At 42.0% G+C, this 26546-nt stretch overlaps 1 protein-coding gene across 2 annotated transcripts in view; it reads left to right on the top strand.

The window, feature by feature from the left end:
- Positions 1-4123, top strand: part of SPAG6 (sperm associated antigen 6) — a 35119-nt gene extending 30996 nt beyond the window's left edge. The window contains exons 10-11 of one of the 2 annotated variants that reach the window (XM_074897973.1): positions 1592-1737; positions 3907-4123. In XM_074897973.1, the coding sequence (XP_074754074.1) occupies positions 1592-1737; positions 3907-3973 (213 nt within the window). In that variant the 3' untranslated portion in view covers positions 3974-4123. The remainder of the gene's footprint in view (positions 1-1591; positions 1738-3906) is intronic. The other variant, XM_074897974.1, reaches the window with a different exon arrangement.
- Positions 4124-26546: the final 22423 nt, after the last annotated feature.

Here is a 26546-nt window from a genome sequence, read left to right as displayed (position 1 = left end):
GCGGGCTTATTTATAGCACAGTAAAAGCCTTACTTCCAAGCTGTGCTTCAGACTGGGATGCTATCCATTCTTGGTGCTGGACTGTGTCATTTTAGCACTATTGTTTTCAGGGTCCATGCAATTATGTGCTGTCTCAGTTTGGACTGGGGGAAGGGACTGTGTCTCAGAGGTGCTCTCTGGCTTTAGGGCCTCTTCCAAGAGAGTTTTCTGCTGTCTTACCCAGCCTGGAAGTCACACTGTGGAGGAGGAGGGCAGGGAAGGGGCCATATCCTGTCTCCTTGCTAGTTCCTCCTTGGCGGTTCTTCTTGTGGGAGATACATGGAAACAGCCGTCGTTTCAGCTCCTACAATGAAACAATCACAGTTATTCCTGACACTTCTATGGAGCATATAATAGCAAGAAGTCCCTGTGCTCCTCTGTTTTTTTCTTTACCTGTCTGTTGATTTTGTACAGCCTAGAGGGACAAGAGAAATGAAGTCTGTTTGCCTATATGCACGGCAGAAATCTCATCCTTCTTTTCCTTCATCCTTTTAGGCAATCCCTTTCTCTTTGAGACTTGTTTTACACTGAGATACAGTCAAATTTATGGCTTGATTTGTCTGACCAGTGTGAAGGCTTACAAAATGCTTTTACCCCCATAGTATGTAACTCTCAGAGTTGGTTTTAAACCTGACTGTTTTTGTTGTAGATGAAGCGCTGACATCTTGCATTCTCTCTCTCTCTCTCTTTTTTTTTTTCCCCCTTTTCTCTATCTCTTTTTTTTTAATATTATTGCAGCCCTGTGGGCCTATGGACTACATGCTGTCATTCTCCCTTGCCTGGCCCAGCCCCCACCTCCCTGCCTCCCTCCCTCCCTCTCTGCCTCCCTCCCTCCAGTCCTCTGGACAGAGCTGCATATTGGCATCACTCAGAGAGCGCAGAATGTATTGTCTGATCATTTCTGCTTCTCATCCCCTTTGGCTGCAGAAACTTCACATTTTTGCTTTGTGTGTGTGTTTGTAAAAGGCTTCCATGGCTACACAGTGTGTTGTAGGATTTTAATATCTAGGAATTTAATAGTAGCATGTAATGCTTCAAGGCTGCATTGTTCACTTGCAACAATTCTCAGTATTGTTTTCATGCGCTAATCTATACTAGATCATTATAATGATATAAAATTCTACTCTACAATTAAACTGTGGGAATTGACATAAAAGACCTGAATAACTTGGTTTAAGTGGAACAGATGCTGTTGTTATTCCATGTTAGTGTTCTGTTTTTATTATCTATTTAATCTCCACAATCTTATTGTCTCTGTAGGAATAATTCAAGAAATATTATTTACGTAAAAATAAACATTCAATTCATTATTTTTATATATGTTATGTATTAAAGTACGTGTTAAATATGTTATAACCATAAAGGGCTGGGTTATGATTTTTTTCCTGTACAACTGGGTGTTAAAATACAGTAGTCATTACAGATGTTGTACCTCTGATGTTCCATTTTATCTGTTCTCTAAATTAAAAACAGATAAACTGTATTTGAGCCTTGTAGCAGATTCCTTTAAAAGAAAATATTCTTTTTTTTAATGTACTTTTTCTGTGTGTAGATGCTACCGCATGACAGTAAAGCACGTCGTCTCTTTGTAACAACTGGTGGACTTAAAAAGGTTCAAGAAATAAAAGCAGAACCTGGGTCACTTCTTCAGGAATATATCAACACCATTAACAATTGCTATCCAGAGGAAGTAGTAAGGTAGGGAAAATGAAATTTAAAAAATTCATACTTACAACATTGCTAGATGTTTTTCACAGGAACAACACAAAGCAAGGATTTAAAATATTGATTTAACTTCTACATGAATTTTGTTTTTAATAAAATAGCATAGCATTTGGTTAACTGCCCCAGTGGTAACACCAGCTGCTAAACACATACTTGTGAACATTTTCTCTTTTCTGATTGTTTTTGAAATCAGATTTTCTGTAAACAAAGCCCAAATAATCAGTCTCTGCCAGGAAGTTGGTCCTGCACTACCCAGACAGGCTCTGAGGCTTCAGCACAACCGCTCTCATATTAATTAATGTCTGTGGGAAGTTTAGTTTATCTTGGTAACTTATTTATGGATTACTCAGGCTCCAAAATACAGGTATTGGTGAATCTTTGGTTGCATCCTTGACTTCCCTAAGAGCCTGTCTGAACTAGTGTATTCAGAGGCTCCTTTGAAACTTCCTCTGATGTATGGAGGGTCCAGAGGCTCTCCTGCACAGTTGCTTTGCCCACAGCTGCCCTTCCTCCCCCAGCCTCATCATGAGGCTTAAGTGTTATATAAAAGGACCATACACCAGCTGTCTGCACCAAGTTGAACTTTGCCCTTAATGAATACAGAAACACTATTAAATAGCTTACAGTCAAAATGTCACCATCCTAAATTGTAATAATGAGAGAAATGCCCTCCTAGATTCTAGATATCCATTTACCAGTCCTTCACTCCATCAGCACATCAAAAGGATGTTGTACTCATGCACTCCCTCTACAGGCTCTGAAAATCTGCATCATCAATTTTAATTATAGCAACAGAGTTCTTCGGCTAATAGTGGCTACAAACTAAGTCATGCAAAAGGGAGCCCTGTTTATATCCACAAGGAAAAGCCAGTCAAATGGGTAAAAGCAAAATCATAAAGAGACTTTAGTCTGGAGCTAATACTTGAGAGGAAAAGAAAACATTTGTTTACGCTTTTCTGGATATAATTAATGTTTCTTTGTTACAGCTATTTTCTTTTCCCTGTAAATGAAGCAAGGTTACTCATGTAGGCTGGGATGCAGTAAAGAAAAGGGCCCCTTCAAGCATCTCCTGCTTGCCTCTTTGTGCTATTGCTTGATGTTGGTTGTGCTGCCTGAGGCACAGCTGCTATAATAGACTCCAGCTCTGGGTTTGTCCTGGAGACCTGTTATTTTAGGCTGTTTGCAGACTGAATATAATAATGCATTGGAAAGTCTTTACTATCAGAGAACTAATATGAGTTTTAAAAAGAGTTACATTATGCAGAAATCATCCAGGTAAATGGATCTTCCTTCAGTGTGAAAACATTGGGGTTTTCTACTTTGATACATTGTCGGCATGCATTACATGGAAGTGTGTTCCTCTATAGTTAAAGCTTCCAGAGCTCAGAGATGGCCCTTTACGTGCCTGCAAACCCAGAAATGTACTGAGATGGATGTTTTTAGAGTAACACAGTAATACATTTCAGATACTCTTAACCTGAAAGACAAGAACTGCATTTAGCAGCTTTGGTGAAGCTTGTGTATTGGAGGCATGTAGTTGGTCCATTGTGCAAAACCAACTGAATGACAGCAGGACAATAATGGCACCAGAGAGTCCTACTCTAATGAAAACTTGTTGGATAATCTCTGTCCTTGAGTTGGCATTAGAGACAGAAGGTCATTGTGATAAATTTTTTTGTTCCAGAATCAATGTCTCTTGCATTGATGTAGACTTCACAGTAGCTTTGGGGTGTGTGCCTGTGTTTGATGAACAGCAGTAGACTATTGTTGTCTGGCAGCCTGTAGTTCTGTGTAAATTCATGCTTTTTTATTAAAGGCCATAATTTCAAAAGAAGTTAACATCTACATTCCTTAGTAAAGACAATGCTTATGGCTGCTGAACCTGTCTAAAAACTAGCCACGTACCTACATGCCCTAAAAGAAGCTAAACATATTTTTGAAAATTTGACTTCCAAGTATAAATTATAATGTAAGTTGAAAAGCAGGCTCTTAAAACATTGTAGGGGAATAACTGTAGAATTGCTTGACCGGTGTTTAATGCTAGAATTTTTTCCTGATCAATAGAAATATGAATAGTATTTCATTACTTAGCACAGAACATGCCTTGTAGTCTAATGCACAAACAAAATGTTTCTCTTTCAGGTATTATTCCCCTGGATATTCTGAGACACTTCTGGAAAGGGTGGAAAATTACCATCCAGTTTTATAAACTTCAATTTTTTATTAGAGCTGTATTTCACTTTTATGCCTCACTGTAATACAAATACAGCTGTTGAAACTCTTGTTTGATTCTGAAATCTCCTTCTACTGTTTGAACTGCTGAAAGAGCTCAGCAATTCCAGCAAGCTATCTTTTGTTCTTTATAAAGTTGTTTTGTTGCTAAATTTTTGTTACCTTTTGTTTTCCTCTAACATTACTACCAGATATTGCAGCATATATGAATGGAATTTCAGGCAGGGGTGATGATTTATCACAGAGGCTTTTTCAGAATCGGTCATTTCCTTTTCCTTCCACAAGAAAGGTTTGTTGTTATCTCATTCAAATTTTAGCCTTCTCAGTACTGTAACCATTTTCCCCTTTTGCCTTTGCATATTGTTTGTAGCTTCCCAAGCTTGATGAAGGGGGAAAAAGCTGGCCCCTGTGCCTTTTCTAATTATGGAATCCATTCTGCACTGAGATGTCTCCTACTGCTACCTTTCAGAAAGTAAAGTGATGTGCTTTTGCATCTCCAAACGTCTTAGTAGCTTCTAAATAAAGAAATAATCGGATCTGATGGTGATAGAAGGGCTGAATTCTGTATGACATGATAGTGTGGGTGGTCCTAGCAATGGTAGATAATACATCCTCTGCAAAAGTCCTCCTAATTAAGGCAGGGTTCACTGTGGAGGGAAGGAGCAATGCACAGTTTGGTGTATGCATCGTTGTTCCTCTTGGAAAGGACAGAGTGAATTTAAAACTTCCACTGGCACAAAGGGAAGAACCCTGGGATGTTTGGCTTCATTTGGGTCAGCAGCAAGTTTGCGTGGCTCAGAAGAGAGGAGAATTGCTTGGCTGCAGGAACACTGTTAGCAAAGTTCTGATCACATTCAGAGGAAACCTGAGGATACTTGAGTCCCGCTGATTTGAGTGATGGGACTAAGGCTGCTCAGTACTTCAAGAGCTGAAATTGCTGCAGAATTGAGTTGAAACACCCTTGGAACTTGAAGTTGCGGATTATACTGATGTGAAGGTATTGGAGGTATGAACTCTTGTCTGTCTATAGAACATCCTGGAAATATTTTTGCCTTCTTATGTAGAGTGAAAAGACTTTTACATTTTGCTTATTCCTCTGGTGTACTGCAGCAGCAGGGAGCAGCATATAGCCCTTTAGTATTCCCTAATATGTAACTGTCCTTTACCATCTTTTGTTCTTCTAACCATTTTTCTTTTCCTCACATGCAGCAGTTTTTTGTGTGTTTTTTTCTCCCAAGGAGTAATAAACAGTGTTTCTGGAACGGGATGTTGAAATACTGGCAGCCACAAGGAAAGACAATATTTGAAAACCCCTGCAGGAGAGAAACTTGTCTACATTCTTAAACATATTAACTGAATGAGTTTATAAAACAGGGATAGTCTCTTCTATTACTCGTAAAACAGGAGCAAAGGCTTATTGCAGTTGGAAATGATTTAGAGTGGCTTTTCTCTGCCAAATTCCAAATGACTATTTTCTTTTATTCTTGTCAGCATATTTTTCAACAGTTCACAAAAACACTGATGGGATATCTTGTGTTAAGGTTTAATTCTACAGAGGGCTGTGTTCCTGCTGTGAGGTACTTGGTACTCTCAGACTGTGCTCTTCAGGAGGAGCAAGGGATGCACAGTACCTTGCTGTATGGAGCCTAACCGAGATGGAAACTGTTGGTGTCATGAGTGCTGGTATAGAAACCACACCAGCTGGGTTCTTTGCTTAGCCCACATCAGAGTGAAAAGTCTTGGAACTGACTAGCTTCTACCAAATGCCTTTTCATTTTTGGTGTTTATATTCTGACATTATTAATGCTAGAATACTAGTGGAAAAACATTAGGTCTATTAAAAAGATTGTTGCAATACTCAGTAATTTCCCACATGCATTATGGACATTTAAAAATAAAATCTTGTATAATCTCTAAAAGAAAATATAATGGAAGCGCTTCCAGACACTACTGAAGGATCTGAAGCCTTTATTTTCCCTAATGGAACAGAGATGGTGCTCAGGGCTGAATGCAGTTGCAGTGCAGATGGGAGGCAGGGTAGGCATGGAGCTGTGTACCCATAGCTGCATCATGTGCTTGGGAGCACACCCACACCACACAATGCTAATGTATATGTTTTGTGCGGAGAGAGCAAAGAGGCTTCAGTCCCCTGACAAATGTGCTCCTGCTGTGTCACACTGTGCTACACTGTAAGGATTCCACAGGGTTAAATTTCAATGCCTAAACAATTTGTTCACAGTCTTTTCACAGTCTTTTTCTGATTCCTGACAAAGGAAATGATTGCACAAGGCAAACCTTCAAAGCGATCTGATTGTGCAGAGCACAATCTAAATCAGACGTAGCATAAATACATCTTTACACCAGCTAGGCAGTTCTGTCCTAGGCCAGTGGCTGTTTGGCCTCTTGTCACAGGACTCTCCTGGATGGTGCCACATCCCATTAAGCTGTGGCAGTGCAAAGTCCTCTCCCACATAGTTTGAGACACTCCTCATCTCTCCTTTGCTGGCAGGCTGCTTCCCCACGTTGTACACCTGGTGGCTGGAGGCTTCCCTGGAGGCACTTATGCGAAAGGCAGATCTATCTTTTTACAGCACAATTATCACTAATTTGTATTTTAGGCTTACATTAGTAGGGCAAGAATTGCTTTTTTCCTGTAGTGTTTCACAAGCGCTGATGTACAGCGTTTCTATTCCATCCTCTCATTTGGCTTAAGTCATCATCTAAAACTATATTAATGTTTGTAATGGCTACTGTGGCAGGCTTCAAGTGTGTCATTTGTCTCGATTTCATCGAATAAAATGTAGATTTGCATTTTAATTCATTGTGTAAATGCTGTTGTCATGCTAGTTTATGACTGTGATGCTAGAGAAGATGAAGAACAGGCTCATTTTACAGCTTGAGCACGACACCACCTTTGGATGTTTGTCTCAGCTTACCACTCAACAGTGCCCACTTCTGAGCTTAGGACATACAAGCATTTCAAGTAAGAGTCCCTCTCACAGAGGTGGCTTATTAAGAAACACAAAGAAAATTAAGCCAGTGCTTTGGCAGAAATAAATGTAAGCGGAGACAGCCCTTAAATCATTTTGCCAGTTCCTTTGACTGCAGCATTGGGACTTTTCAACCCAAGTCTTTAAAGATCTTCTCTGGGGGCCCGAGCCGTGATTTTTGTCTACATTAGTGCAGCTATTATTACATCTACAGATGTAAACCAGGGCCTTGAAAGAACATATGGATGTGTAAAACTTTACCATATTTCATTCAGTGGATGGATTAGCTGGCCTACAAAAGCTCCATTCTTTATCTGAATGACTGGAAACCAAGAGGATCTGAAAAGGGGAAATTCAAGGAGTTCAACTCTTGTGCATATAATATGTTCTGCATTTCCAGAGGGATTTACCAAGGGGTTGCTTTGTCTCATCTGAAGTGATCAATCTGCTAGAGATCCGCATCTTAACAAACAAATGAACAAAATGTTGAAGGAGCTGAATGAAACTGGTGAAGGAAGAAATGAATCTCATTTTGTGAAGTAAAGCATAAAGTTACTGTAATTAGGAAGTGGACGGAGTGTGGGTAGATCCTCAGTGTTCTTGATTTGGTCTGGGGGATTGTGAATTAGCTTGGCCGAAAGGGAGTTTTAGGCTTGGAGGATGCTGTGGGATAGCCAACAGCTGGTGTAAATTGGAGTCCTCTAATTTGGACTGACTGAGGACTGTTGTCCCTTCAGGTGAGAAATCTGTGAAAGCACGCTTGCCTCGGTATCTTCCTTAATAGCTGCTTGGTGTCCAGTATCTTGGTGGTTAGCATTTCAGATCTCACTGTGTGACCAGGGTAGAAGGGAAATACAGACTAGCACTAGATTACAAAGCCAGTGACTTCACTTCTTGCACTGACAGAATTGCTTTTATGGTCTTGGATAATCATTACAAATCCCTATGCATTATCATCTTCAGCTGTGAAGTATGTTATACTCCTTTGTTAACTTGCAGAAGTGCTGGGAAAATTAAATTCATATGAGAGGTTGATGTAGCAGAACTTATGTTCTTTATAACTAATACCATATTCAGAAAGGAATATTGCTCAAGAACCTACAAAAATTTATCTAAGAAATCTTCGAGATGATGATTTTTAGAATTTGAGTTGAACTAGAAGCCAGTGGATTTTGTGAGTTTCCTCATCTGACACGGTTTGAAGGGATCTTGGAGAAAGAGAAAATTACAATGTCTCTCATGACTATACTAAAACTATTGATGTCATTTTTGTATGACTTAACTGTTAATATTGATGCTACTATGCTGTATTCTGCAGTCGGCTCTATAATTTAGCTAGTGAAAATACTAATTACGTTACTACTTCTGTACTGTATTTCTAGATACTGCACAAAAGATTGAATTAGGAAATACATATAAGCAATACTAAAGCATATTTTAATGATGAGAATGCCTTTTAAACCAGGAAACGGTATTGTGCTGCCTTTCACAAGAAGTTACTCTTACTTGGGTTAAACACATTTCATAGTGTTCTCTCCCACCCAGAGGTCCAATCATGAGGTTTGCTGAGTGCTCAGTGAAGTGCTGAGGACCATAATCTGTAGCAGAAGCTGGTTGTGTTCACTATCACACATCAGCAAGCTATGGAGAGGAACAGTTCGAGTGTAGTTATGTCATCATCTCAACAGATTTCCATAGAGGTTTTGAAGGCTTACTTTTTCTTCATAAAAATATGCTTGTGCCTACTAGTTCCTAGCTCCAAATTGAGTTAAAGAATAGGTACCCTGCTTGACTTTAGCTATTCTATATTTTGTTCCTTTTATAACAAAAATTAAATTTTGAGGGGGGAAAGTGTGTTAATGTCTTCCTTTAAAATAAAGTTCTTGATTATTTTTTGTGTCAAAATCAGCCACAAGACTCTTCATAATCTTGTGTCAAGATCTGTGCCTTTTGCTCTCAAGAAAAGTTTTGTCTCACTGATACAGATTACTGATGTGTTTTATCCCTGTTGTCCTATTTATAATTAGGTCTGATGGCCTCTGTACATGTTGACCTTTCAATATTAGGTCAGTGTTAAAGCCATTATCAATCTAAAAGGCTGTATTACTACCAAGATTCAGCCTTTGTTGCCCCACAGTGCTATAAATTATATTACAATCTACTGTTAAAAATTAATAATACACAACATAGAGGTCTGATGGAATCATGTTAATGAGAACGCTGAAGCTTCATTGACTTGCAGTATCATTAGAGCTCTGAGACAGGTTTATAGGCTTGTGCAAAGTATATTTGTGTTGGTTTAGACACAGTATTTATTTGGTCACACCCAGCCAAATGTTTCTTTACTGAATTAAAATGCTGTTTGTAGCTCATTGAACTAAAGATATATAGTGTAATATCAGGTTCTCAAGTCATAGAAAATAAGCCCCAACAATGGAAATCAGTAGAGGATCAAAAATGATGGATATACTACAGTGAATATGAACAAAAGAGGGAAGGAAGTTTACTGAGTAGGGTGAAGTTTACTTTTTGTGACTCAAGCAACATATAAAATTTGGAAAGAACAGCTCCTATTTGTAGTTTAGTCTGATCTTTATGTAATGCCTCCCTGTATACACATGCATACACAACTGCAAGCATTGTCAACGAAAGTGTAATGACTTCTGTCTTTGCTTTCACAAGGCTTGCCTCTGTAAAGCATCTTTAGTGGCTGGAGGAGAGCACGTCATTGGCAGATCCTCTGCTTACTAACACCAGCTTTATGGTACTACTTTCCATTAGGGTCAGCAACACCCACCTGATTTCCATTGCAGTGAGAATCAGGCACTGGATCTGCATCACCTGTGCTCCTTTGTGCTCTGAACAGCTCTGCTTCTTGCTGGAGACAAAGCAGAAGTGATAAAATGACTTTGTTTTGTCATTCCCCAACAGTGCTTCAAATGAAGGAATGGCAGGAAAATCTTTCTGGAGTTTTTGAGGAATGGCTCGTGCTCTGTGTGGGAGACTGAATCCTCAGCTGTGCAGGGCCTGAGATAGAAGGGAGACTGGAAGAATTAGTAACATACTGGTGTGCAGCTATTACCTGCTTTGGGGAATGAGTATGTAAGGAAGTTTCACGTTTTCTATCTCATTTCAGGGGTAATGAAACTTGCTGTAGCCACCTGCGAGTCTGGTCATGGGGCTCTGCCTCCTGCTTCAGGGCCAGGCATTTGCATCAGTGGGTGGACACAGTGGCAGCGCTGCTCATGCCAGCCTAGCATTGGATCATGATTCCGACAGACGTTTTTGTTTTATAGGAACAGAAAGGAGCATAACTCCAGCAATTCTATAAGCAGTTGAACAATATGAAACTTCCTTGCTTTCAGTCACTCCAAAGCAAATCGCATGCCAGGTTATCAGTGGAGACTACAAGAGCTTGAAACACACCAGAGAGAGGGAGATTTGGCAGTGGGAAGCTGGTCAGGGTTCAAGGAGAGCAGGCCTTGTTCCTGTGCTGCTTGTATGCCATCGCAGCCAGAGAGATAGAACAGAAATCAGTCTGTCTTTAATTGTGTGGGTTAAGACCCTACCCTGCCCTGGAAAAGGCAGAGTACAACATATGCCCCCCATAGGGCTGAGAGGAATTACAGATTCCTCTCCCCTCCCCATCCCATGTCTGTTTGGCAGCAGTGCACCAACCTTACCTGGTTGAGTCTGGCACAGGGAGGACTTCCACCTCCTCAGGATACTCCAGGGATACTGTTCATTAGTTCTTTGAAATTGAAAACTGCCGTGAGTGCTAAGTGTTACTACGGTTAACCAATATGACCAATGTGTAGCTGACCACAACTCATTTTCTTGTGGTAATTCCCTTGGTTAAAGTGGAGAAGATGAACCATTTTGATGACAGTGTTTTAAGAAGCTGCCATTTCAGAAGCTATAGCTACGCCTGTGATACATCGCCCTGTCTGACAACAAGGGTGGAAATTTGGCTTGCTTTCTGAGGTGTGGAGCTCCAGTTCAGACCATCTCCCTGTATTTATGTATCTTGTTATATCAGACATGACCTACTAGTAGCAAAATCTGTTAAATTTTTGCTATTGACTTATCACGAGGTCATGAATCATTATTTTAGGACTAGCCCTTCCCCTTCCAATTGTTTTTTTTTAAATCCTGACTTTGTGTTTATGCTAATGTAGTTGTGCAATGGGAATGTTTGGTAAAATTGCTGTTTAATTTACAGTAGGAGAATGCTCTAGCAGCTGTTTTATAGCAGTTTAACTACTCTGACCTAAATGACTGTTCTTAAGAGTTTGAAAAGTAATTGAAAAGGTGAAAAAGTCCAGGTCTGTTCTCTTTTATTTTTTTGGCATTTTGTGTGTTTCTTTTTAAAAATATCTTTGAAACAGCTTTATAAACAATTTGAATTCCTCTGCAGAATTCAGATGAGAGAGGAAAGAATACCAGTTTACTGGGACTTGTTCTCTGACCACCCGAGAAAAATGAGTTTTTCGTCCTCTTGAACATCATCTGGAATTAAAACAAAATGAGCTGTCAGCTGGATTCCTTCTCTGTGAAAATAGGCAGAGCTGCATCGTTGCACACCTACAGGAAGGACACAGAACTACAGAAGCAATCTGAAATGTAGATTTTTTTTCCTGCTCCTTGGAGACTACAAGTAATTTTCTGTAATCTTAATGAAAATTATTTGAATCTTGAAGGAGGGACGTACCTCTCCCTTCCCCTCAACCTGAGTAGTCCAGAGGACCAGAGCTAGAGATCCTTTTGTAAACAGCTAAGTATTAACCTGTCAGGATCACAGTGTGAAAACCCCTAGTAATAGCTATTGAAGGAACAGAAAAAAAATTCCACAAAACTAAAAGGTAATTTAGGGAAATTCACTAGTAAACTAATAAAAGCCCCACTGAATGTTCATTCCAATCTTTTGCAGATGAATGAAATGTCTTGTTAGTGTGTTGGAATCCTGGGGTGACAGACACACGGAGACACGTGAAAGATGGATGTTTGTTAACTGGTGCTGCAGACAGGCCGTCCTACTTGTCTGGGGAGCTGGTCCTGAAAACTCTCAGCCAGGCAAAAGCTTTTGTTGATTTGAGGGTGACTGTGCACTGAAGGAAGGCTCCTGGGCCTGGACATATGGCAGTCAGATGACAGCGGCGCAGCTCCCGTGATGTGCTCTGGACTGGTGGGATGGTTAGAAGACAAAACTCGGCAACTTCACACAAGTGCGCTGTAATTTGAAGCCATTCTACAGGGAAACTGTAGGCAGCAAGTACAATTTCTAAGCCTGATATAAATTCAGTCCTGTTTAACTGCCATCAGTTCTACTGCTGCAGATTAGCAAACCAAGGGAAAGAACAAAGCAATGGAGAGATTTGATCTGGCTTTATAATGCAGTTGAAAAACTCCTCATTAGGAGAGCATTTTCCATAGCCCCAAAAGCACAGCACTGAGGTCTTTGCTGTCTTGTGTTGCCGTATCGTGCCCTGAGTGGGCAGCTGGTCCATTTGGTTTCTTCCCTTTGTCCTGCTGAATGAAGTAGTGATCCAGTCACTTTCTTCTGGATTTCCTTCATCTTGTCTCTGCCTTTTTGCTTTTTCATTCTTTCATTTGCTTTAACTCAAATTCACTGATGCACATACCTCCTACATGACTTTATCTGTGGGAGACGTGCAAGAATCTCTCCTTTAGCTCCTTCCAATGCTTTTCCAGACCTCAGGTACTCCCTCTATTCTTTGATTCCAAGTTGTGATGCACTTAATTTGTCTGTTGTTTTTGTTTACTTGGCTAATTACTCTTCATATCTCCTTTAGCCTTTCTAAATTACCACTCCACACATTGCTTGTCATAGTTCACACTCCTTTTGTTTGACTTAGCTTTTTCAAAGGCTAGTTACTGAGACTTGGTGGAACGGTTACAGCATCTCACAGCTGCTTTTTGCTGTGACAATAGGCTGATGTATGACTCAAAAGTGAACATACAGGCCTGCGTATTAAATGCTTATAGTATTGTGCAAGCACAGCCCATTTGAAAAAATTCTTTAACAATGCTAAGGTCGAGATTAAAAATAGATAATAATTGAAAATAAGCTTTCCCAAACTCAGGAGCAGACATGCTTGAGATGAGCCACATAGTATCAGCTGGGAGGAAAATCTCAAAGAAAATCTCTTGCAGTGAAAGGCTTCAAGAGGAGAGGAAAACGCCATGGGCCCCATGATGTCCTGCGCGTAGGCAATGTAGCACGGGGGTGCCTGCACAATTTTTGCTGGGTTGTATCCCAGTAAAGGGATCATAGAGCAAATACAGCTCTACTTAGCCAGCAAGACAGGGTGTTCCTACTTTACAGAATTCACTTATTGCTTCAAATAAACTGTTTTATCAGAGAACTATATCATGATCACTCTGAGCATGTATTTTAATGGCTGCTTTGTTTTAAAGCTGTGTGAAGTACTCTACTGCCTTCATCCTTCTGTCTTCTCTCTGTATCTTTCTTCCACCTTTCCATTACTTTTCCCCATGTTCAATGCATGCTATAAGGTATGTCTGTCGGTGGGTATTACTTTCACCAGATTTTCTTTGCAGTAATATGTCTATAAATGGCAGACAGCATAATTCCTAATTACATGTTGCCCCCAGATGCTCCAAGGGTGATGCTGATGGATTGCTGTGTGGGTGGTGGTGAAGGGGCTGGGGGAGGGGGAGCTGGGATGCAACTCCTCTTAAGTGGTAGCAGAGGTCTGCCTCTCTTTGGGCTGGGCTCATCAGTCCTTTCTTAGTAAAGTGAGCTCGGGAACCTCTGAGATCAAGCACCTGGCCATTGGAAAAGGGGACGCAATGCAGGAAAGGCCTCGGAACCCAAACAAACAGGGAAGCAGGAGGAGCTGGGAGGGACAGAGATTCTACCCTTCACCTATCACTGCAGAAACCACACAGCACAGAGGGCTGACTGACTACACAAGCTGCTAAGTCACGCTTTCTTGATTTCAATTCCCCCCCCCCCCCCCCCCCCAGCCCTTGATTCTGTGCCGGGTGGTGTCAGTGCTGCAAGGCAGAGCCGTAGCGCGACAGGCTGCGGCAGGGGCTCTGTTTCTTTTCAGTAATGGTATTTCTGACAGTGACCTTCTGCATGGATTAAGACATCCCTGCCATGGTCGAGGGCAGACTGTGCTTTGGAACAGACTCAGGCCGTTTGTGGCTACCAAAAGTGTGGTGATGGAGCTGGCAGACTGAGCCACTGACTTCTACCAGTCGCTTCCGCCGAGGCCGTGTCCACAGAGGACGTGGGTCGGGGGGAGGCAGGAAGGAGCATCAGCACACCCTGCCTTTGAAAGGCACAGGCCTTCCTGCAGTTTAGGGATGGATGTGCCTGCACCAGCGGACTGAGGAGGAAGAATGGAAAGCTGAGGGATCCTGGACCTTGAAAGCATGCTCTCCAAACCCCAGAAAAATCCAAGGAAAGGTGAGGAGGTGAAAGCAGGGATTTCCAGTCAAGTGTTTGTGGTTTTGCACAGACCTTTACTCTTCAAGGGCTGCTAATGGAGGAGGAAGTGAGAGAGTGCACACGTGTGAAAGCACATCTGCAAAGCCTGTTTACTTCTCTCTTTAACTGTCCTGTGGTCCTTGAAGGGTTTTATATTTAGCGTGCCTGGCAGGTCAGCCATGCCCTGACATGAAGGGAGGCAGGCAGCACTGGCTTTGGGGACTGAAGCAATTGGACTCCACAGGTTTTTACATCCCAGGGTTAGTGCCAGGCCAGGAATTTGCCCCATCAGAGTGTGCACTGAAACTAGGAAGTGTCTTGAGACAGTGTGCAGAAGCACATTGAAGAATGTAAGACATTAACTGCTGCTACATCAGACCAGTGGTCCAGCCAGCCCTGAGACTGTCTTCAGGTGGCAGGAGGCAGTGCGACCTACAGAGAGTGGGTGAGCGTGGTCATGTCCTGTGGCCCGTCCTCTCTGCACTCCCCCAGCATCCCCAACTGTTGGATTTGGATGTTAGAGGCTCTGCCTAACCATTCTAGTACCTGCTTGTAGGCCCATTGCCCACTCAATGTTATGAAGTCCTTCTATAGTTACTTGCCTGAAAGAGCTTAGTGACACATAAAAACTTGAGGTCTTCACTGTATGGTCCCCTCTCCAGGTACTCACTGAAAATGTTGAGTAAAGCCAGTCCCACCATTAATCTCACAGCAGGGAGGCCTTGCTGATGCCTGTTCTCCACCCTAAAAAGTGACTTTTAAGCCTTATCTTTTGCTTCATGCCCTGCCTCCAATTTTCTATCTGCAAGAGTCTTTCCTCCCATCTTGTGGCAAGTTAGTTTCTCTGGGAACCTTTGGTGTGGAACCTCATCAAAAGTTTTTTTCAAAATTGCACTGTGTCTGTTGGACCCACTCTTTGTATTTACTGATGCACTCCAAGGACTGTGGTGGGTTGGTGAGGCAGGGTTTCTCTCTGCAGAAGCCATGCTGCCTTGGTCCCAACATACTATGTTTACCCCTGTCTACAGTGACTTTAAGACCCTACTGCCATTAGCAAGTCCTTTTTGTGGCTGGGAGTTGTGATGGCAGCTTGCCAGCCCTCTGGCAGCCTGGTGCTCACCATACTGGGTTACCCTCCCCGTTCTGCACAGGCCAAGGCTGAAGGATGAGGATGAAGAGTAGTCAGGGACAGAGTGGAGCTTTACTTAGGAGTGGAACACACCATCCAGAGAAATGTCTGTAACTCATTTTTTTAACCTTCAAAACACATTTGCTTAACTTCTGAAGCGAGTACTTAGGTACCAGTTATTCCTTCCTGCTCTTTACTCCATAGGGACAAGGCATTTTACATGGCTTGTCCTACAATGGTCTGCAAAACATAAAAAAGGTGTATGGAGATGAAGTGATAATACAATTTCTGTCATAGGTCTCATAGCTGCTATTGATATATAATTGGTAATTGGTGGAATATTCCCTATGGTGTGATGGGAATATCTGCACTGGCAGTTTATTGGAGTAAAGGCGGAGGAGAGAGACTATATCTCTACACTGAAATCATATAGATTAGGATTTAACAGAAGAAACGAGCACAGAACTGAATAACATAGCTAAATACAGACCCACCTGGGTTAAAGAAACATCACAATGAAAAGTTTTAGGCCCAACTACTAGACACAGATACTTCTTACATGATATCTGATGAGGGACAAATGTTGCTAAGGAGACTCAAAGGATCCAACTTGGTAAAGAGGCTGGAAGGCAGAGAAGACTTTTCTTGAGCCCACTCACAGCCAGTGCGGTTTTTCAGGTAATGCTCTTTACTGATCATCACCAAGAAGGGGAGAAAGGAAAATACAAAAGCAAAAAAGAAATAATGAACAGTAAATAAAAACACAGAAGAGAGCAGTAAAAGATGTCAATTTTTTTGTTGGGCTCAAAGCAACTACCGAGGAGCTTTGTTCTGGGAAGAGAAAGTGCCACAGCAGGATGGGAATGCTTGGCTTGGGCAGGCTGTCATATCTGTCATCATTGTAAGCATGGACAGATGATGATGATCTCTCCATTCTGTTTCTGGATTTTCTCAGTCTCCAGAGATGCTCATCCAGCTGTTTTTACCACAAAATTTATTCAGCTAATTTGTCCACTTTCCTTTCTTCTTTTCTTACAGTGCTTCTTACCTTCATCAGTCTGGTAGCATCTTCTCTGTGCCCACTGCTACTTCCAGCCTTCCTTTTTCCTGGAGATGCTGACTACTTTCCGGTGCCTGGTGGTGTGTTTCTGTCTTCCTCCTGCACTGCTTTTCAGTTTGCCTTTCCCGCACAATGTGGCATCCCACGCTGTGTGAGGTGGGGGAAGAAAAGCAGGCAGCGACAGGGGCCTCTTTAAGTGGGTCACTTCTCATAGATACAGAATCCTTCCTCTCCTCTTATGGCTCCCTCTCTGCACCCATCCCTTGGGTACTGCCCCCATGTTTATTTTCTAGCCTGCAGCAATAGTGTGTCTAAAACCAGGCAGCTGACAGCACAGCTCTTTCAACTACTGCTGTAAGATTTTTGAAGACAAGCAGGTTTCACAAGGCTGCAGCTGAAGAGAAAGACTTTCTAGAAACTGGTTCCTCTCCAGAGTTTTCAGAGAAGATGTGTATGATCACTGATGCTTTCCAGTCTTGGGTTTTGGTAAGTGAGTTGAAGAAAGGTGCTCTAAATACTTTTTTTTTTCTTTTTCAAATGATAACTAGGATATAGTAATCATACCTAGTTATATAGCTCTCCACACCCTAAGCTTGACTGTGTCTGAGGAGGACCGCTCTGAATGAGATTTATGTGTGGGTATTTGGTATAATTTGAAACAGACTGAAGCTTAGTGTCAGGGCATTTCATGACATGGAGAGCCTTAAAATTATGATAGAAGTCATCTGGGGACCTGCACTGACAGCATGCAGCCCTTCTTGCCAGAGTTGCTCCTACCTGCTTACCGCATCCTGCAAAACAAACAACCACCCATGCAATTGCAGTGCGGAGAAAATGCTGCTGTGATGGATGATGTCCAGGTGTGACCTTTCACCTGTTATGGTAGCCAAAAATCTTTGTGGGAAGAGTGCATGATGGAAGATAATAATAATAGATGGATAATAATAATAATAAAAGATCAATCAGTTGAAGGATTCTGTTGTTAAGAAAATATTAATTATTTTAAAAATACACAGGCATCTGACAGGCCAGGCCACACCTAAAAGGGCTAATGATAAAGCCACAGTTGGCTGGAATGGTTCAGTCCAAAGGGCAGGCTGGTTTGTTGGTAAATGCAGAGCATATCTTCAGTAGGCTGCTACAACGGATGCAAGAAACTGAGCACACAATCTATTATCAAATGCATGGTGGAAACTTGACATTTCAGCAATGTAATAAACTTGTTTTTCCAGCAGCATGAGACTAATATACTCCTTTTCTGTGCTTGATGCAGCATCGTTCACATCTAAGCAAAATAAATGGAGAAGGTGATTTTGATATCTATTCTTGGCATTGCTAATTTTAGCAGCACTAAGGAGAGGGATTCCCCCCCCCCCCTTTTTTTTTTTTTTTTAAGAAAATGTAACAAAGCATGTGAGTCTTAGAATAAAAATAATTGTGAAGGGCAACATTACTGCTGTTTCTTTGATACTGACACTTCGATAGCTGCTGTACATCCCTTATGTTGTCTGGAATGAAAACCAGCCATCAAACTCTGACACAGTGGCATTATGAAATCTTTCCAGCTCCTCTGAAACGCCAAAGCAAACCAGGGTTTGTGTAGCTGAAAGAAATACAGAATGACCATGAATGAAATCTTAATTCAGCCCCATTAGTACAAAAGATTACTTTTCTAGTCTAATTTCTATGCTGCGTGCAGGAGGTTTTGAATCCCAATTTTGCAGTCAGTTGCCTCTTTCCCTTTTGCAACACATCCTTGTACTGTTGTGGTAGTTTGTAACACACAGATCCTGGGATCAAAGGAGAATGGTGCAGAAGGGGTTGGGGTTGTGATTTTTTTTTTTGCTTCCAGTCCTACCTTCTCTGAAATGCATGCAGATATATTTATTTCCCCTATGATATAGCTCCTATTGTGTGCTTTGCACCTTTAAATGTGCGAAGCATCGTGGCTGCCTGGCAGGACCCTGAGATTCAAGATGGAAGAGAGACAGGCTTTGTTTTCTCTCTCATGGAGATTTTGCATTCGGTCTTCCTTTACCATTACACTGGCATGCGGAGGGGGTTAGTTAACACCCCTGTCGTCTTTCCCAGTTTCTTTACATTTTCTATACACAGAGAGTAACATACACATTTCCCCCCTGCACAAGGAAGTGCCAGGAAAGGAAAATGTACAAAACCTCAGCGCGGGAAGCAGCGTCTTCTCTGCTGCAGAGCCTTCTTGCAGCAGACAGGCAGGCTGAACACTCGTATTTGTAACTGCAAAACAAAATAAACTAGCAGGCACACATTCTTGAGTGCCTAAGGACTATTTCTGTTCCTCACCAACCTGCTCGCAGCCAGTGCAATAACGGAGGCGCACTGCTGTGGGGAGGCCCCATATCCTTAAAACTGCATTTTGCAGATTAGGCATTTGCCATTGCATTTTAAGATCGTTTCATTTTTTCTAGCTGGTTCATCCACAATCTAGAGTGCGAGAAAATAAGAATAGTATGAAGGTCATTCTTCACCTGTGGTATGTTACTGGTTAAATTGGTTAAGCAATTATCTGATTTTGTTAACTTGTTCCACATGAGCAAGCAAAGGGGCTGCAAACAGCAGGGAGCAAGGCTTGGCTCAGCTGTGGCTTTCCTGTGGGGTGATGAGTTTGGAGCCCTGAGTTTCTCAAGGAAAAGTTTCCTTTTCCCCATTCTCACATAGGCTGCAGAAGCTGTATGGTGGCTGCTTTCTGAGAGGAGGAGGGTCCAAGGCAAGCCAAAGTGAGTAAAGCCACATTAGTATTTGGGTTTGTTTGTATGGTCAGAGGCTTACCCATGTTGTCAGTTCTCATGAGTTTGTGAAGAAGTTATGGCAATTTGTGGAGAGGCCTCCAGGCTTTCGGATGAGGTGTGGACTGCCTGTGGTTGGAGCTGCTTTCTTTTTTCCCCCATACAAGTGACCTCCTTGAAAAAAAAACCCCAGGACTTATGTCAGAACGGTATTCTGCCTTCATTAAAGAGAGATGCAGCTGCTGTGTGTGTAGCTGTGTGTGTACATGGAATAGCAGTGTTCATACCAACATCCTCCCTCAAGAATCCTGTTGCGGGAGGACAGTTATAAATAACTCTTTGGCCACTATAATTGTTCTGCCAGTACAAGCTGCCAGAGAAATACATTGACTCAGCACATGCCTGAACGAGATCCTGTCCCAGGCAGCACCTCCCACCATATAAATGTCCCACAAAGTCATGTCGGTGCCTGGTGGGGCAGTGAAGCCCCATCCCACTGCTGCTGCAAGCTGGCATAAGCCAGGGCTGAATCAAAACTAATGTTTGTAAAATATACTGAAGATAAAAAAGTACTGCTTAGGCACTAGTTAATATTTTTTCAGTACCCCCAGTTATAATTCTGACTATTGTTGCAAGAACTGCAGGTGCCTTTCCCTGCAGTGGTACTCTGGGTGTTTCTCATGGAGAAACGGATGTTATTCTGCCACTCGCACAGAGCCACACTGGTCTTTTCTGAGCCAAGTAAGATGATCTTGTATGTGTTCACTGACAAGTGGAACAAAATTGTCCTCCGTGCTAATGTTTTTAATGTCTGCTGCTACAATGGTTTTTATGCCTCTTCTGTCTGCCACAGTCTTACCAAAGAAAACTCCCTGGCCCTGTACCAGGTAGGAGGCTACAGTCCAATTTTTTGCTGCTGTTCCTGGAAGGATATTAATTATTTTTGATAATTACATGGGAGATTCTTTTTCTTATTTTAAAAATTACTTTAAATATAATAATTAGGAAGCTGTCATTATTATTTTTTCAAAGCAGGTTCTACATGGAATAAAGAACCTAGAGATGTGATTTGCTTTTTATCACTCGGAGCACCAAAATGGCTATAAATGAATTCAAATGTAATTTTCTTGAGAAAATCATTCCTCTGTTATACAGAGCCTATTTGCTATACTTCTCAGGGTCTGTTTTACCTGTGTAATTTGAAATTATTCAGAAAAAAATCTGCCTTTTTTGTTTATTCAAATCTCAGTTCTGCCTTTTTATTCTGCTAATTCTGTCTCTGAGACTGCTTTTTCTACTAATAATAATTCCTACAAGTAACTGTAAAAGACTTCTATCTTCAGAATATTACTCTCTAACCTTCCAATAACCTATTTGAGCATACACAGTATGTTCCTTTAACTACACGGCTCCATTTAAAATAGTACAATTGCTTGGTAGATATGTAGGTATACTAGTGTGCTATTCTTACATTGCTGCATCTCGTTCCTGAAATGGGGATGACATAACATATACTAATGAATCATACCTTTATATGAGTAAATTGCATATGCAGTAAATGTTTTACCAGTATAACTACTTTGGTAAAATAAAATTATACCCTGCCTAATTATAATGAAAGAAAACGAGAGTGTAGACCAAAACTCATGGGTTACTTCTTCTGTTGCAGCTGGAAACATACTGTAATGAATTTAAATACCATGTTTTCCATTGTGGTTATTTTAAATTTTTTCCATAATGTGACAGATTTATTATTTCTAAATGCAATGACAACATCAGTTACGATGGGAACATCTTTATCTTTGCCCTGTGTTCTGTAGAGACAAACCTCTAGAAGTCAGACAGTGAGCTTTCAAAAATGAGTTTATCTCTGAGGTTAAACAAGGTGCGGCAACCCTGACACGGGTCTTCTGCATCAAGAAAATGTTGTTTTTCCAGCCCCTAATAGTGGTCCTCATTCTGTAATGTGAAGATAGTTTTATATCTGTGTATTTACATATTTTTAACACCGTCATATACTTTCAATGGAGATGTTATATTTAGAAGTTTCTCAAAATGCGGAGCATGTGTTAAATTTCCTTTGCGTAATCCATCAAGACTAATTTGATTTGAGACCAGTGCCTTTTTTTTTCCCCCATCTGTTTGGAAAAGTGCAGTTGTAGAGACATCAGTCATGTAACACTTTCTGTGAAACAGCTTTACTGACAGTTGGGAGTTGTCAGTAACCATGTGGATTTCAAGCTCTCAGTCTGGCTACGACAAGAAAAACCCTCTGACACATAATTTCCACAGAGCCACAGAATTTAAGACCGGAAAGACCCAGCGTGATCATCTAGCTGACCTCCCGCCTAGCCAACCCAAGAATAAGTTATGTTTCAAGCCTAATAGCTGCAGAAAACACCAACTTTTGGGACAAACATACACTCCATTTAATAGCATTTGCTTGCCAGTCACCAGTAATTTACTTCAATAGTTAACGACCGTTATTTAGTTCATATATATGTTGTGTACATAACTGTGGCTTGTTTCCTGTTTCAACTGATCTAACTTCAACTTCCAACCTTCAAGAAAGCTTTAAGAGATGCTGAATCTGCATTCCTTGTCTAAATACACTGATACCAAAGCCCGTCTTGGGTGAGGGTAGAACAGGCAGATGCCCCAGGCAGAAAATTGCTGGAAGCAGCAAAACAGATATGCAGAGGGGGAGCCACATCCCTGCTGCCTGTGCCCATAGCCCCACTTTGAGTTTGCTCCCCCAGAACTGGGGCAGAGGCAGGAGCAGGGTCTTGCAGGGCTTGGCACAGGCTTGCAGGACTCACTGGACATGGGCATGCAGGGCTCACTGGCTCTGCCTACGTGCAGGAGGTGAAGGAAAACACACCAAAGTGACCATAAAAACTCTTTTCTTTTTCAACTAGGAAGCAGCAACACTCAGTTTTGACCCTATGCCTCTGAGAAATGTAGAATCGTCTCTTCAAAGCCATACAGAAATCTCCATTAGGTTCACCTTTGAAAAGCTACATACTGAGATGTTGCAATCTCTCACAGTAAGATGTTTTCTACCCTCTAGGACTCTCTCCTGTTCCTTTGTATTCTGCTCGGGAGGTGGCCAGCAGAACAGCCCACAAGGGCTGATGTCACAGGTGACGTAACCTACCCCGTCATACTTGGCATTTCCTTTTATCTGCGTTGGTGTGCACCAATCTTTGTATATTAGCTCCTTTTGTGACAGCAATATGCTCTGCAAATTCAAATTCATTTACTGTGCTCTCCAAGTCTTTTTCCCTAACCTCTGCTGATCAGCATGGCATCTCTTCTGCTGTAAATCTTCCATGCTTGTAAATGTCTGAACTTGCTTTTGGCTGCATTGAAAAGCTTATGTTTTCAGCGTGCCTGTGTAAATGATCAAGTTGAGTCTTTGTGTTGCAATCTTTCCTCCTTGTTATTTACTCTTCCCCCGATCTTGGAGTTTTTAAAAACATTTCTCAGGAATCACTGTATAGTTTCTTCTAGTGCAGTGCAAACATGAAATAGTGCATATTTAGCTATGTTCTTCTTGCAAATTGGAAACAAATCCATTTAATCACTACAAAAAGGACATAGAGTTACTCGAACATGTCCAGAGAAGGGCTACAAAGCTGGTCAAGGGTCTGGAGCACATGTCCTATGAGCAGCAGCTGAGGGAACTGGGGGTATTTAGTCTGGAGAAGAGGAGGCTGAGGGGAGACCTCATCACCCTCTACAGCTACCTGAAAGGAAGCTGCAGAGAGCTGGGGATGAGCCTCTTTAGCCTAGTAGCAAGTGACAGGACAAGAGGGAATGGCCTCAAGTTGCACCAGGGAAAGTTCAGACTAGATATTAGGAAGCATTTATTTCCAGAAGGGGTTGTTAGGCATTGGAATGGGCTGCCCAGGGAGGTGGTGGAGTCCCCATCCCTGGAGGTGTTCAAGAGTAGGGTTGATTTAGAGCTTAAGGATATGCTGTAGGTGGGAACTGGGCTAGGCAAACGGTTGGACTAGATGGTCTCCAGGGTCCTTTCCAACCTAGATGATTCTGTGATTCTGTAATCTTATTTCTAATAATATTTTGTTATAATTTCATACAGTTATTATTTCAATTAGTTAATCGTAGAATCAAGGGACCTCTGGAATCCATCTAGTCCAACACCCTGCTTGTGGTGAACATGTCTTCTCATGTCCAGACCTCAGCTTATGGCCACTGGCCCCTTGTACAGCCTCTAGCACTAAGATGACAAGCTTGTTGCTCTTGTCTGCGTAACCACCCTTCAAAGAGCTGTGGGCAGCTGTTCCAGCAGCCCGTAGCCTCCCCTTGATCAGACTAAACAAGCACACCTCCTTCAGCTCCTCTCACCTTGCTCCAGGCTTCTGATCATCTCAGTAACCCTCCACTGGACCCTTTCCAGTTTCTTCATGCTCCTCTTGGACTGCAAGACCCCAAAACTGGATGCAAAGTTGAAGAGAGGAAGATAGTAACTTATCTCAGTTTTCTGGCCGCTGTCCTCCTAATGTAGCCTAGGATGTGATATGTCCTGTTCAGATGAGAGCATGCTGGTGACACATGTTTGGCCTCGTGCCCTTTGTAATCCCCAGCTCCTCTTCACCAGGATGACTCTTTAGCGAGGTGCCTGTAACAGATCGTGTTTCCTTGTTGAACCTCATGAGATGTCTGTTGGCCCAGATCTCAAGTTTTCAAAGAAACCTCTGCAGTGAAGCTTTGCTGTTTGTCAGTCCAGACAGTTTAAGTCATCAATGTTGTCATCAATGACAAGGTTGCTGATGAAGATACTGAACAATGTGAATCTCAGTACTGACCCCTTGGGTGCTCCTCTGGTTGCTGGTGACCTGCCAGACATGACCTCCCAGTTTTCAGCCACTCTTACAGCCTGTCTTTCTAGCTCACACCCTCTGAGCTTCCAAATGATGATGTTGTGTGAGATGGTGTCAAATCCTTACTAATGGCAGGGTAGATTACACCCAGTGCTGTCATCTTTGTCACACATTCAGTGATTTCATCCTAGAAAGCAGGCCAGCGTGTCAAGTTCAGTTTGCCATCAGTAAACCCGCAGTAACTGTTCTCAAATGCCTTCTTGTCCTTTATGGCCTTAGAAGTGGATCCCAGGAGGGACATACTCCTTGATCTTCTAGTGACCAAGATGCTGCTGATCAGCAGATAGTTCTCCAGTTTCTTTTCTCGCCATTTTAAAGACAGATAAAGTGTTAGAATTTTTCCAGACATCAGGGACTTCCCCACAGTTGTCACAGACAGTAGACAGCACTCTCATAATCACATTGGCCAGTTCTTTCAGGAAATGGGTGCTGTCCCTCACATCCATCTCTTATATGCTCCTTTTTTACATCTGGCTTCATCAAGAAGATGGTCCCATAGCCAATCAGGTCTTGTGCTGAAATTCCATCTTCCTGCACAACAGGATCATTTTTTGCTGAGTTCTTAGTAAGATCTCTTTAAAAATTGTTCAGATCTTCCGGGCACATTTCCATTTCATGGTTGTATCCCAGGGGATTTTATTTAGCAACTCCCTGAGTAAACTGAAGTTTCTTCTTCTCAAGTCCAGAATCATAACTCTGTAGCTTTACCTTCCCAGCCTTCTTCTAGGTCCAGAATTCAATTATGGTGACAGAGCCCACATTCACCACTGGCAAGTCAAGTAGAGCGTAACCCCTGGCTGGCCCCTCCATCATTCACATGGTGAAATCATCACTAGCGCAGTATAAGAAGCTCCTGGATTGCCTGCTCAGTGCTGCAGTGCTGTGTTGCCCTTCTAGCAGATGCCTGGATGGCTGAGATCCTCTATAAGGATCAGGGCTGGTAAGAAGGACGCTTCTGCCAATTGTATGTAGAAAGCCCCGCTCATGGGTTCCTGCTTGGTCGGGCGTGCTGTGAGAGGCTGCCCCGTCTGCAGCAGGACTGTCCCCTTTACTCCCCACCCAGAGACTCCCCGGGTCTCAGTTTCCTGCTGGATCTTGGTACAGTCAGGGAGCTCCTTAACACAATTCATATCATTCACGTTTGATTCACTGGGATTCACATCATCTTGATTCATTTTCAATCTCTTGATTCATATCATTCTTGCTTCCTAATCAAGATGTCGCTGATCTCTAACCCTGCAGTCAAATGCAGTAGAAGATAAGAAATCTAATTCCTCTTCTTATTATCTGGGCTTGGTATAGACTGTAATAATAATAATTACATCTATTTCTTTATCCTCAAGCTCTTTGAACCTGACCTGCACAGAATTTAGTATTCTCCAATTCAAGACGTTTGCACATGATGGCATCATAAAATGAAGCTGTATTTGCCACAGAGCGCTGTATTTGCACCCTAACACGCTGCATCTGTGAAGATGGAAGGTATTAGAGGGGGACATGAGGAAATCTTTGCACTAATGAAACTACCACACCGACATTAATATCAGGCTGAACAAGCAGAATTTTTTTCTTTATTGGTTAATCCCCCAAAGCCCCAAACAATCATGCAAAGAATGGAGTCTTTTGAATGAAAGTCACACATTAACTTTATGTTTATATTTTGCTTCCACTCCAGTTGAGTGGTGTTTTACCTCCTTCTCACATTCACTCATTTGACCAGGGTTTTGTGTAAAAGAAGAACAGAAATAAAGGTTATTTTTTTTTCTTTATTATTATTTTTTTTTTAAAAAAAAGCAGAAAGGTTGATGCAGAACTTGGGCTGTTCCTGTTGCCAGAAGGTGCAGCAGCCTGGTTGCACAGTGACTCATGGCCCTGTGCCACATCGCAAATAATGCTCTTATTAATCTCTCCAGGCTTTGTTCTGGCCCCCCTCCTAGCGGTGTCTGATTTCATGGTGTGGCGTAGCCAAAGGTCAGATAAACTACATGATGGCCAGAGTTGCTACTGAAGAGGAAATCGGAAATGCCTCTCCCAGCAGTTTCAGCAACCAGAATGGAGAGAAAAATAATTAATTTTATTATTAACCTGCCTAATGTGTTATCTTCTGTTGCTGTTTCAGTACAGAAGAGCTGTGGTACAGCAGTAACCCAGGGAACCAGTCAAGCCCAGCTCTGTTGCAAACACTTCTGGGTCTGTCTGGCTCAGTACATTTTTCAGCA

The sequence above is a fragment of the Athene noctua genome, chromosome 2 (genome assembly GCF_965140245.1).
Source record: "Athene noctua chromosome 2, bAthNoc1.hap1.1, whole genome shotgun sequence".
Taxonomy (NCBI): domain Eukaryota; kingdom Metazoa; phylum Chordata; class Aves; order Strigiformes; family Strigidae; genus Athene; species Athene noctua.
This window is presented reverse-complemented; position numbering and strand designations above follow the sequence as displayed.